Source organism: Notothenia rossii, assembly GCF_949606895.1.
Source record: "Notothenia rossii genome assembly, chromosome: 2".
NCBI lineage: Eukaryota > Metazoa > Chordata > Actinopteri > Perciformes > Nototheniidae > Notothenia > Notothenia rossii.
The window spans coordinates 73,209,171-73,222,553 of NC_136904.1; the positions used below are offsets into that span (position 1 = coordinate 73,209,171).

At 39.8% G+C, this 13,383-nt stretch overlaps 1 protein-coding gene across 1 annotated transcript in view; it reads right to left on the reverse strand.

Annotated features, from left to right (window-relative positions):
- Nucleotides 1-13,383, reverse strand: part of stxbp5l (syntaxin binding protein 5L) — a 162,906-nt gene that overhangs the window by 24,171 nt on the left and 125,352 nt on the right. Inside the window, 3 exon segments of the mRNA XM_079666372.1 lie at nt 8,162-8,227; nt 12,494-12,523; nt 12,526-12,644. Coding sequence (XP_079522498.1) covers nt 8,162-8,227; nt 12,494-12,523; nt 12,526-12,644 — 215 coding nt within the window.

The window sequence follows — 13,383 nt, forward strand, 5'->3', positions numbered from 1 at the left end:
TTTTTGAAAACACATTTTGCAAGCATTTTGCAGTAAGTAAAAAACTGCAAAGGTCGAACTTGAGATGTTATGGTTCGGTTTCCCCCTCAAAAAGAAGGCAATATTTCATTGTTTCTTTGTGTTGAATGATTAACTTGACATGTGGGAGACAAGGGATGTTGTTTACATGACTTCTGATACAATTCATGACACCAAGGAAAACAGCATGATCATGAATTTGCATTATTTATTATTCTGACCACTTAAGAATCAAGGAATCAATGAGGATTCCTAAAAAAAAAAAAACATTGACTCAGGGTTTCAATCCTTTCTCCATACAGTACCATAAAAGGAAGTACAGCAGAATACATTGGGCCTACTGGAGGGAAATACTAGTATCTTTTTTATCTACTGTAATTCCATTGATAGTTTATTTTCTCTGAAGGACCATGTTGTAGGATGCTCATTTCAAAGGCAATTTTGAGGAACAATGCATATCCTTTATTGAGGAAAATGCGGTGTTATGGTGCTCTAACTTAATTTCTCAATCAATGAATTCCTGTTTCCATTTTTTCCCGGTGTAAGTATAGCCATTCCAATTAGTGTTGCTAATGAGATAATAGATGAGCTCTGTGCGTGTGTGTTTTCATAATAATCTGCGGTGGCCAGATGCTGCCTCCCTCAACCACATGAAACGTGCAGTGTTAGGGATACAGTAACAGAAAAAAATAAACTCATCATAAACCTGTTACACACAGATGTTCCTCTGTTTAATAGCTCAGTGGCTGCATTAATGCTTCATAAATGGGTGGTTTATTGTGAATATGAACAATAATTAACCAAACAATTATAGCCGTTGTTTTTGCAGCTGCTGTCCCGCCTTATACGAAATGCTCACTAACAGACAGCCTAACTTTGGCCGGTTGAGCAACATTACAATAATGTACCTAAATATGGCAACATTTTCTACTTAAATAATATTTTATATAATTCATGTGCTTTATTTCATGGTTGGAGTACCTTTATCTCCATATGGGTATCTTGTTAGTATCTTATGTGACAATATAAAACACTCTACACAACACTTTATGTTAGACTAACCCCATGTGTGAACTTAGCAGTGTGTCCAATAAACAAATCTGTGATTAGTCACATATCACTCGTAACCACATATTAAGCAGTGTGTTTCACCTTCAAAAGTGCTTTTATGATCCCACAGATGTCTACTGTGTTTCTACAATCGATGCCAGTGAGATCAAGGAGTTTGAAAATAAAACCCGCTGTTAGATTAAGGGGTTAACAAGATTAAGAATCTAGATCCATGCTAGCAGCTCTGTGAGGCGGTGCTTTGAGTTAAATGTTAATGTCAGCATACTAACATGTTAATCATGGTGACGATACAACCGTGCTGATGTGTAGCAGGTATGACGTTTCATAATCTAAGGTGAGCTTTTTAGCATTTGACCATTTTCCATCCCAAAGATGTCAAGATATTTAAATAAAAAACATCACATTTTAAACTCATGCTGTTGCTAGTTGAAACATCAGGGGAACACCAAGGTCAGTAGGGTTCATCCTATAGGGATCATGAATGTTTTGACATCACTGTAAATCACAGTCTGTAAATCATGGCAATACATCCTATAATTTTGATATCAGTCTGGACCAAAATGATGAACCCGACGAATCAACTTATAGATACTTTGCTATTTGTATAGGGGAGTTTATGAGACTGAATCATAGTAATGCACAAAGTGCTAAGGTCATATATGGGGGTAATGTTGGACACCAACACTGATAAACGTACAAAGCAAGTTGCAGTCATATTAAAAGGCACTGCTGCCAGCCAAATATTGGATACCATGCAGTTAGTTAGACGAGACAGCGATGAATGTTAGCCAAGCTGATAATGAGATGGGTTTATCGACACACAGTAAGAGAGACACAATAAGAGAGACTCTGACATGTAAAGTAGCATGTTGCTTTTTACGGTAAATAAATGTAGTTCCAGTGGAGGCACAATGATTGACGTCACAGAGAATGAATCACAAGGGTCCGAGACAATTGAGGAGGAGAGGTACCCGGCTGGAATACAACCCCTCACCCTTCCCAAGCCCGTCTGCCTTGCAGTGTATTGGCCAATGATGATTGAAGTTCAAAGCCAGCATCTGGCACGTATACAACAAACACCACAATGTCAAACCCCCTGCAGCCTGAGCAGAGAGATAATGCAACACCAGCAGTCTCACAAACGCATTGAACATTTTGACAAGGCAGCGACAGATAGTCTACTCCTAAAAACACACACTTTCTGTCAGCTTGTTTACACTGCAAGCAACTCTGTCATTGTATTGTGAACGTTTCAGGGTTAGAATGTGTTTCGTTGTATTTGAACATATTCATAGTGACTTTGTGAAAGCTATGTTGCTATTTGTGGGATTTTCCCAGGCGTTTTTCCCAAATAGTTATTTGTAAGCCCAAATTGCTAACTGCTAACTATCTAGCTAGCAAACATAGGGGTTACCAGTAAAGCCTCAAGAACTTGCACATTTTAATGTAGGATACATCCAACACCTAGCTATGGATTTCTGTTATTCATGAGGTGTTGGTCAACAAGTAAGCGTTATTTGTCCTTGACATAAACTTAATATGATAGTTTTTTGGTTTGGTTGTGTAAGGTATGAATGTGCCTCTGATTGTGTTGCTCACAGTGTGGAAGCAGAGTTAGCATGCAAGGTGCAACATTGAACCAACCACCTGCCAAAAAAACAGACCAATACTCCCATCGCCCCTCCCTTGTTGCATCAAAACACAAGCAGATGTTCATGAAGAGGCTGAGATCCGTGACACATCCCTCCTCTTACCATTGTCCAGCAAGTAAAAGACTGGACTGCAGTGGCTGGCTCTCAGACTGGCCACAGGCTCGGGCAGGATGCGTGGGTCATTGTGAAGGGAGGTTGGGTAATGAACTGGAATAGGAGATCCAACAGAACAGACACAGACTTTTCAGGGCAACAGGGGAGAGACATACACAATGGGTGAACTGGAGAGAAGAGAGACTTGCAGGTAACAGGAAGGAAAACAGGTTATGAAAAGTGTTAGTTGGAAACCCACTATTCCGACAGCAATTATACTAGAACCTTGTAAAAAGATAATCTGTCACTATCACAAATCACACCATACCACACAATACTACTGCTACTAGCTGACTACACAGGAACACCACTACTTTTAACATCACCACAATTACTAGTCAAGTATGTCTCTACCAAATCCATAGAGGCAGTCAGTCATCCAGGTTTATTACACACATGTCACTGTGACCCGCCTTGATATCTCAAGGCAATTTATTTTTGCTCCCAAATATACACAACCTCACCTAAGTTCCCGACTTTCTTTTTAACATTTCAATACATGTATTTCAAACAAACAACATATAATATATAATTTCCATGTCGCTGTGAAGTACCTGATTATTGTTAAATATAAATGTTGGTTGCAAATGTAAACTCAATCAAGTTTCACAAAAAATATGGCCCATAAGTTACCAATGTCAAATGACGTGCAAAAAGAGGCACGTGTAATAAACACATACTTAACACATTTATTGTAAACAGTACTTGTCCATTTAATTAATTTTATTAGCAAAAGTAGCAACACAATTCATGGGTTTTTACTATGTAATATAAATGGTAGTGCACCAGCAGGGCTTAGTTGAATAAGCAGACCTATTTTAAGTTTTCTGAAGCCACCTTGAGATGCATGGTGACACCAGTTCAACACACTGTGAAGTTTCACCTCTTCCCTTTCTCCCCTGACAAGCCCACCTCTAAAAATATCGTGCCAGGTCAGGCAGTGCTCACTGGCATCCGAGCTTGTTAGTCCATCTTACAAACAGGGCCTGGTCAAGTAAGCATTGCTACAGCCACCTGTGGCATAAAGCTCCCTGTGGAAATGTAACACATGACCCAAAACCCGAAACAACAGACTTCAGGACATAAAACGGAAGACAATGGGTAGGATGTGAAGGGAGACAGCTTTCAGACAGGAGAAGGGCCAATTACTGGGCCTAATGACAAAGGGAAGATAGGAAAAGGGTCGGGTAAAACAGAGGGAACGATGTGCAAGGAGAGAGAGTCTGCTGCAGTTATTGACACATGGGGTGAATCGGCACGATAGCTGGTTTCCTTAATAAGCTGTCCACAGCCTGTATAGGGCTAAGAACAGACACAATGCACATGGTGTGCCAGGGACAGTGAGACAGCCTCTAATGGCCATAGAGAAAGGTGGAAGTTAATATTCAGAAGGAAGAAATAAAATGTTCGCCTATTCAGCAGAGCAAAGCTGCGTTTCCTCATTTCCAAACTTAACTTCTTTCATTTTAAATCCAAATGATTGGAATACACGCCATTTATTTAAAAATATTCAATTTAGGTCACACTGCTATTAACAACTCCTAACATTTCCATCTTTATTGAAACTGCACTCAGATCAATTGCTCCATAGCTGCTGCTTTTTTGTCCACTCTCCGTCAAAGAGACTCAGACACTTGATCATGCTGTGTCTTTGCTTTTTTCCATCCCTACAATATTCTCTAATTAGCAAATGAAAGGCTTTTGAAGGGACAGGATGACCATGACCTAGTCCACATCACAATACCAAAAAACTCCCGGCAAGGATAGCAAAGAACATCTTGTCCTGGCTTTATTATTCTGTTCGTATGCTCTCCTTATGAAGCCTACTGGCAAAGCTGGAGAGCACAAAGGAACAGACAAACGGGACAGATTTTCAAAAGACAAGCTCAACAGGTGATAAAACCAATTCTGTATCATGGACAGAACCTGAAAGACATTTAACAAAATCATTTGTAGTGAACTAGCATTCATACCGTATATCTTTAGAAGTTACGTTTGTCAAGTAAGGTCCAGGTTATTTGCATAGCCTGTAATTACTGCTCGTACAATTGTCCCAAAGCCATTCATAAATGCCCACTTAGCACAGTCCATCCAGAAGTGGATACATGTTTTGAAAAAGCTACAGAAGAAGTAATACAGAAGGATGGTTTCACGCAGCACCACTAGATCCAATGAATCCATTACACTAAACAAGGTTTAGTGCAATGAACTTTGCATATCTAGGTCTATTTATCCATCAATGTTCAGCTGTTTGTTAGGATGTGATGGCATACAGCTAACAAAACAACTTAGCCGTCCTCCGTTCCAGCCACATCTCATAGGTCCTTCTGGGTTAACACAATATATTATCCCTCTATTGTGTTCAAGGTCAGCCCAATGGTCATCTCCCGGTTGGTCCTCCACAGCGAGGCTTCTCGGAGTCATCACAGTTAACGTTCCTTCCAAGATCCTTCTGGATGCCAAAGATGCCTGGCTCTCGAGTAAAGCTCAAACAAGAAATGCTTATTATTGGGCAGAAGGGATTCTACCTGTGACTCTAGGCGGATTTCCCTTGGACATTGTCTAAGGTGAATATGAGTAATTCAAAGGCTTTGACCTATGAGGCCAACATGGGCACAGTCGGACAAAGCAACATGGAGCAAAGTGAGCTCATTACCTCTAAGAACTGAGGCATTGCCAGATGGAAAGTGGGAAACAGCCGTGCCCTTGGTGGCCTGAATCCTGTCACATTATGTTTTTCCTGAAGCATATGAAGTGCCTTGGTGCTGGCACAAATCCCCAAAGCTTTTATTCTCTGTAAAACACATCAGACTAATTGAATACTTACAAACATTGGCACTTCTCTCAGGTCCTAGCATTCACACACTACTGGGAATAAATGCAGAGATTTCTAACTGGCTAATGATGTGTTACTACACAAAGATCACATCCACAGCTTGTTAATGAAAAAATACAGTTTACCTGTACCTCTGCTTGGTTCAAATAAATACTATTTCGAGTGCTTTAACAATCTCCACTTAACCCCTTGGATCCCATTTTCCCAGATCTTGTTTCAAATGTCTGTTATTCTGTTGGCTTCATGCTATTCGTGGAAGTTCAAAAGGATACTGTACATTTGTTCTTTCTTTCCTCGCAAAGCACACTTTTGCCATCAAGGCAAACATTAGAAAGTGATGTCATAGAGTATGACAGCTGATATTGAAAGATTACTGGAATAAATGTTGCTTGTTTTTTTGTAGGAGAATACCAGTACGTGGTAGTCTTTTCATAATGTTTAGAAAAAAATGGTTGAACTCAAGAAATTATTCAACTTTATTTTAAATGGAATAAACTTTGAAAATAAATCAACTAGTATCATATAATAGCTTTTACATTTAGTGGGTTCGGTAAAGCCTAACTAAGCACTCTGAGCCCCGAGGACACAGCAGGACTGCTTGGCAGTGTCTCAAGCACAGATTTACATACATACACACTCTCTCATTTGACCTTTAAGTCTTGAATTTGCTGAGATAAAATGATTTCCCACCACAGATACAAAAGCGGCGGCAGGGAAATGTTCTAACTTCTCTCTCCCTCCATAACATATCTGTTTCCTTTTTTTTTTGCAAGCTTTCAACTGCCACTGTATAAATGATGTCATAGTTTAAACGTCATTCATAGTGTCCAAATGTTACTCCGTACCAACAAATGATCTTCTAATCTATGACAGCTAGCCAATGCAGCTTATCTCTTGCACTCAACTTCAAACCTCCATCTATCAAACTGTTTCTTTGATCCTGAAACCCAAAACAGGTGACAAGATTATGAATAAAGCTTTTACCGCAAATATTAAGGACATTTATATATCAGCCTCATCATTTCCCTTTAAACAGGCAAGTCCATTTTCTCATCCTATAACATTTAATACTAGTCAAGAGTTGCACACTACACACTAACATGCCAGAACATATTTAACTGCAAGCAGTGTACAGGAGGTTTTTATAATATATTATGGATGATACAAATAAATAATTTAACCAGCAGCGAGAAGTTTTCTGACCTCAGATATTTTAAGACTTTATTCTGTAAGATATAGCCGGTTAGTGTCACATGTTTTCAGCTGCAGGTCATCACCACTGCTGCCAGCTGATGTATGGGCAATGTTTTAAGGTAAACATGTTATTGGGCCTGCTCATTTGAGCAGGTCCTCAGTTTCTCTTTCTATATATTTGACTCTCTATGTCTGTAAATACAATCTCCTGGCTACTTTCTTCTATTCCTTCACAACAGTGTCAGGACAGAGTCTAAGACTATAAGAAGAGTTGGGAAATCAACAACGTCAACAAAAGGATAAAGAGGAAGAGCATATGATACGTCAACTCTTTTCGCTGGCTTACCTTTGTGAATAATACAATCAGCTATGACCAAATGCTTCAGAAAGAGCACATGGAGCTGCTGTGATGACATGGAGCTGCTGTAACGCAAGTCAAATTTCAGACTTGATCTGACAAATAAATTAATATCGTATCGTATCGTACAATATAAAGCAATCAAATTGTCTGACCACAAACTTCTTTTCAAAGACAACTCTCAACTGGATATATTTTCAGCACGCCCTGCACTTCTTTTAAATATTGACTGAAATAGAATAGTGCAGTGTTGACATCTTTTTGTAAACAACCAAAACTAAGAATCACAAAAGGCTTTCTTTGCCAAAAGTGGAAAGGATTTTTCCATTGGACTTTGGAATACTGCAGAAAATAAGCCAACACACATTTATTATACTTACAACTTTTGCAATACAATTGATATAAGTAAATAGCTAACTGTTACCACCTGTCATTTTTTAAAGACTCTTAATAGCTTCAGACAACCAATAATTGGGTGTTTTCGAGCATATTTAATGACACATGAAAATCTCAGATTTGTATGTCAACCATAAACCTTATCTAACCAAAAATCCATTGAAAAAACAATTGACTTCAAGCCTAGGGAACCGCACAAGCTTAAATGCTATCTCATTTATGGATTTAGGACTCATTCCTGAACCACTCTATATGTCCACACTCAAACCTCAAACATTGAGTTGCAATTTGCATCAGCTGCCATTCAGATCAGGTGAAGATGCTCTGGTGAAGGGTGAAGTGTCCACAGGCTGCATACTGGAGGTATATCTCGCACTCAAAGACAAAGGCATCCCAGCAAAGCTTCACAGTGCCAATCACAGAACATATTTCCATACAGGGAGGGTGCTCTCTGCTGTGTGTGTGTGTGTGTCTGCAGGTTACCTGAGGTGGGCGACTTGCTTCTCTCCATGTCAATGGACTGCTGGTTGTCAGAGAGTTCCGTAAGGCCTGTCGCAGCCAATGGCAGCCAGGAGGAAGAAAGGTAGAATGCACAAAGACTGTCAGATCACTTTGACCTCGTCACTCAGATGGGATTTCACAGAAGTTGGTTGTCAGCCACGCAGAATCAAAAAAATCGAATTCAGTTCTTCAATGTTCTACAATCAACTAGTTCTGAATGAGCATTTGTGAAAGTGTAATTTAATGGGGATTTCATATCTCTCTTAATATGTGACGTTTGTTATTTACCCTTCCACTGTTAATATTTCTAAGGATTCTTTTTCCGGGAGCAGAGTGGCTGAAACCTGATGAAACCTGCACTACAATCTGTTCCATCTACAGTAATTTTTATTTAAAATTCCCCACCAGATTCCATAACATTTTTAACCATGACACTAATTAGGGATGTACAGTGTGTAGTGCAAATATCATGATAAAAAGTAATATACAATCAAAATACACAACAGAACAAACACACATTTGATCAAAACTGATCACATGCAGCAAGCACAGGCAGGAGGAGAAGTCATACCTACTTCCACTTTAAATCCACCACAAATGCGCAAATATCTAATTATTTTCCCTTTCTGTCTGACGACCAAAGCCTGGTGTTTAAGCAACGTTCATTAGTGCTTCATTAACAGCCTCACTGATTCGTCACAGTTCAAAAATGTTTGATTCGTTTAATTATTTCTCTGCAGCAAGTTTCCAGCAAGACCTCCTAATGAACGATTCCTTTAATCATTTACACTGGTTTTGAAGACCTTGAAAACATTATTTTAGTATAAAACTAAGATTTCCTCTGTAATCATCAACCAGAAGCAGACATGTTGGTTTGCTTAGGCCTAGTGGGTCACGAGGAAGGCTTTATTCCCCCCATTTTGCTTCAGTTAAAATATACATCACATGGATCATATACTATTTATAACTGCCCTTACTTAAAAGACTTGAGGGAGTGGCTGTGCAAAGGACACACCATTGGACATGACTGGAATAGGGCAGTTCTGTTTTATAAGGCCAAATGAAGATAGGAAACAAGCACTTAGTTCCAATCATATCTTTAGTTTGTCCCTTGGCTTTCAGTCCACATCATACCTTCTTGGCCATCTCCATGTTGTTCAAGTATGTTCCCCCACAACACTGACCCAACCCCACCTCCCCCCGCACACAAACACAGAGTCCCCCAGCCTTTAGTAAGGCCCGACTTACTCTGATAGGATGTACGGAACCTTTTCTTTGAATCTGAATAAAAGTTAGACAGGCCACGCATGCTAAAGTCTGTCAGGCAGGCCCACATGCCCACAGCAACAGCAGCCACAGAGTCCCCGAAAGGGAGGGGGAGGAGAGGGAAGGAATGAGTAGTGGATGGGATGGTGGGCAGGAATAATGAGTGAAGGGTGAGTGGAGGAGGACAAGAAGGTGGGAAAGAGAAAAACAGGTGATAAGGTTGGAAGGAAGAAAAGTAGAGGAGGAGAAAACAAGGGTGAAGAGTAAGGAAGAATGTGAGGGGAAGGTGAGGGAGGATTGATGAATGCAGTTTAGACATTTTAGGACCGAGGCAAGGGAGGGGAGGAAAAGGGAAGGGAGGGGGAGAGAGAAGAACACACAGGCTTAGAGTGGAGAGAGCAAGCAGCAACCAAGTTAGTGTCAGGGGGGGGGCAGACAGGAAATACCCGCTACAGCTGATGTGATCGGTCATTTGCACAAGAGGTAGCTACTGTGCTAGCGGGGAACATAACATTACCTTTAAACAGCATTAAAATAAATCTCTTGTTGCATCAAATCATTGCTTTACATGACATGTTGTTTGTATACTTTTTAACATAAGCCTCAAGTCCTAACAAGGTATCAATAGTTCATTAGAGAATAAGAAACACACCTATAATTATCAATATCATTTAATGAGATGAATAGACTAAATTTGATTGACATATATATATATACATACAAATATGTGTGGCAACAACAGCTAGAAATGTTGTGGAAAGGACAGCAAACTATTTTCTAAAAGTTGGTAAAAAGTTATAAAAAGTCAAGCTTAAAGACAGATTAGCAAGTGTCCTTTTGGCCTTTTAAGAGTTGTGTCTTTAGTGTTATATCAACTCCAGCAGAGCACAGGCTTGAAATCATAACACCACCACCTGGGGTGGAGAAAAGGGCACGCTCGCCCGTTTCTATTTTCCCTTCGGTCTCCAAATTGATTTTAAAGACCTGACACATGAAGACTTTTACAAAAGATGAAGTTGGGAACAATAAGTGCTGTGGCAGTCAATAAAAAGCACTTATGTAACAGCAAAACGATTTTGAAGGCCATTTCCTATTCTACGTTAATATTGCCCTTCACAAAAACCTGAATACCTGTAAAACCTTCTCAGCTACACTTCTGGGAATTATGTAATACGAGAGCTGTGTACTCTACAGTAAATTGCCTAAAGGGTCTTAGACATCTAAAATATTAAACCACTTGAGCTGCTTAGTTCTCAAATGCAGAGGTTACTGTAGGGTCAGCCAAGATCAGTAGCCTGAATAAGAGCCTTTGGAGACCATCACCAGCTAGGTTTCAGTAGCAGAGAGAAGGGAGGCAGGGGTCAGGACAACAACACCTCTGTGGCTTTAGACTACAGATCTATGCTCAAGCAAGACTAAAAACAGAAAGGACAGAGATAAACAAAGGACAACATGCATAACAATGCCAATGTGGAATGACACGCAGCCTGTTAACATGCACTTCATATCATAGTGCAGATTTGTGGCAGGCATAGTGAGGTGGTGTTTTGGCCTTTGTATGTTAATGTGCGAGAAAAAGAGAAAGAAGTAAGGTTTGACTGATACAGGTTTTTGACTGCTGATACAGATACATATCATTGATGTAACTCAGGGGTGCCCATTACGTCGATCGCAAAGGTAGTGTGGGTAGATCGCATGGCATTGAAAAAAAAAAATATATATATATATATAATTTTTTATTTAAAAAAAAAGTTAGCCTATCATCCATCCTTACTATGGCATTTGCAACTTGATTGGACGTACAGGTAAGCCAGTCTGAGTTGTATTTTGCCATACAGGTTCATGCAGTTATGAGGGGGCCTCACCTCCTCATCTGAAGCGCAAATGCGGCGCAGTATTATGCGCTTATGCGGCGCAATTAGTGTAAGCGGCGCGCGAGCCACAGTTTATCCGCCGTTTACTCCACTAGCACCCCCCCTCGCGCTCGCGACACAGATTGGGCCTGTAGGTACTGTAGATCTTTGGGCTTGGTCATTTTAAAAGTAGCTCCCAAGCTGAAAAAGTGTGGGCACCCCTGAATAACTCGTCAATGGTCTACATTTTGTACAAATGGCCAATTTGACCTTACTCTGAATCATTTTGTTAAAAACATATCTGATAGAGATTTAAGCCCATTTTCCATTAACACTAAAACACGGAGGGACGTTTTAAGATCCTGTATTGAAGGAAAATACTCTGAAGTATGCAGCAGCATCCAAACCTTCACTTAAGTAAAAATACTTTTGTGCTACCACTAAATTCTAAGTATCAAAAGCAAACATACTCTTGGTCTCTGTAACAATGTAATATATTCATATATTTTATAGTATTGACCTTTTGTAGAAGCATTATTCAAATATGTCTATGCAAGAGCAGTACAATTACCTGAATGCAAATATTACTTGTGTAAATATAAAGTTGTGCGTTGTCTGAAAGTGCATTCAATGTAAATGAAAAGTATCTAGCCAAATGGCCCCTTTCAGAGTTTTTTTTCAATGCTGAATTTGGTAGTAGTTAAGTCTAACTACCATATATATTGCTGGCCAGTTTACATTTTCAATATATGAAACATTTATTAATTCTACATTCATATTTTTACATCATTTGATAACTTCAACATGTGATCACAATTAGTGAACCTTAGTTACCTTAACTCTTACAAATAAGAATAATATTGAACAACTGCCATCCTTGTGTGAAGTCCTTTATCTAAGGGAAGCACATGTCTGATCAATTTGAGAGCAGAGGTATTGATTGAATTGGCACGAAATCTAAATAAAGGAAGTGTAGATCAGTCTAACCTCAGAAAGATAAGAGATACAGAGGAAGAGACAGTAGGTATAGGAAGAAGAAACAGTAGTAGAGATAGAGGGAGGACAGGAGAATAGATGGTAGTCTGGATGTAGCAACAACATTATCGACACGTTATCGTATGGCTGCCCAGTGAGTTGTATACGTGCATGTGCGTGTGGGCAGTTGTGTGTGTGTGGGTTTGTGTGTGTGTGCTACCTGAGGTGGACTGTCTGTTCCTGCGGGGGAGCGGGTAAGGCGCTGGTAAGGGTCCGCGCCTCCATACAGATCCAGTGTGGACATACACAACAGGATGGTTTTCTGCAAGTAGTCCACCACTGCTAGGCCATTACAGTTCCCAAACGCCAAGCTGGAGACAAACACAGACATTTTTCATTTATACGGAGAAAGGGTGCGTCATTCAGCTGAGGTGATGTTTTGAATAGTATTTCTCCAGGTTATTCCCATTGACATTAAAGGTGCTACAAGTAACACTATCAAACACTGGCAAAATAAACGGTGACATTTTGGTGTAATTACTGTCTACGAAACCCTGTCTTTATCTCGAGCTGCTGTTTTTGAATATTAACACCGGATTTCCCATAAGCCCCATCACCACCTGCTACCACTGGCTACTTTAGAGGCTCTGGTTTAACTGATCAAGAGAAACTCAATGGCAGTCAATGATTCGGTTTGTTTTCACACACTAAAGATGTTCCAGTGGATCAGACGCTGAGCAGAATGAGATGATGTTGACAACACATGGCTCTATGGTGGTTTTTCAATCCAGTAATCATAACAAAAAAGCCAAAACAAATTATGCAAATACATAGATGTCACTCAAATGTGCAGCTGAGCCAGTCAATCACTGCTGACCGGTATCTAAGATGCAGATGTCTGGTTCACTTTAAATCACTGTAACATGGTCAGATGGTTTAGGAGGCGACAGCCACCACAATGTCTGATAGGCTGTTTGTCATCTGGTCTGAACAACAATTTCAATAACACAAACAAGATTTTGAATTTGAATACACATCACTCATGTTACACTCAAAGACCAACAATTGAAAAAGCAGCAGTGGCCAAAACCGTACGCGTATCCAGCCTTT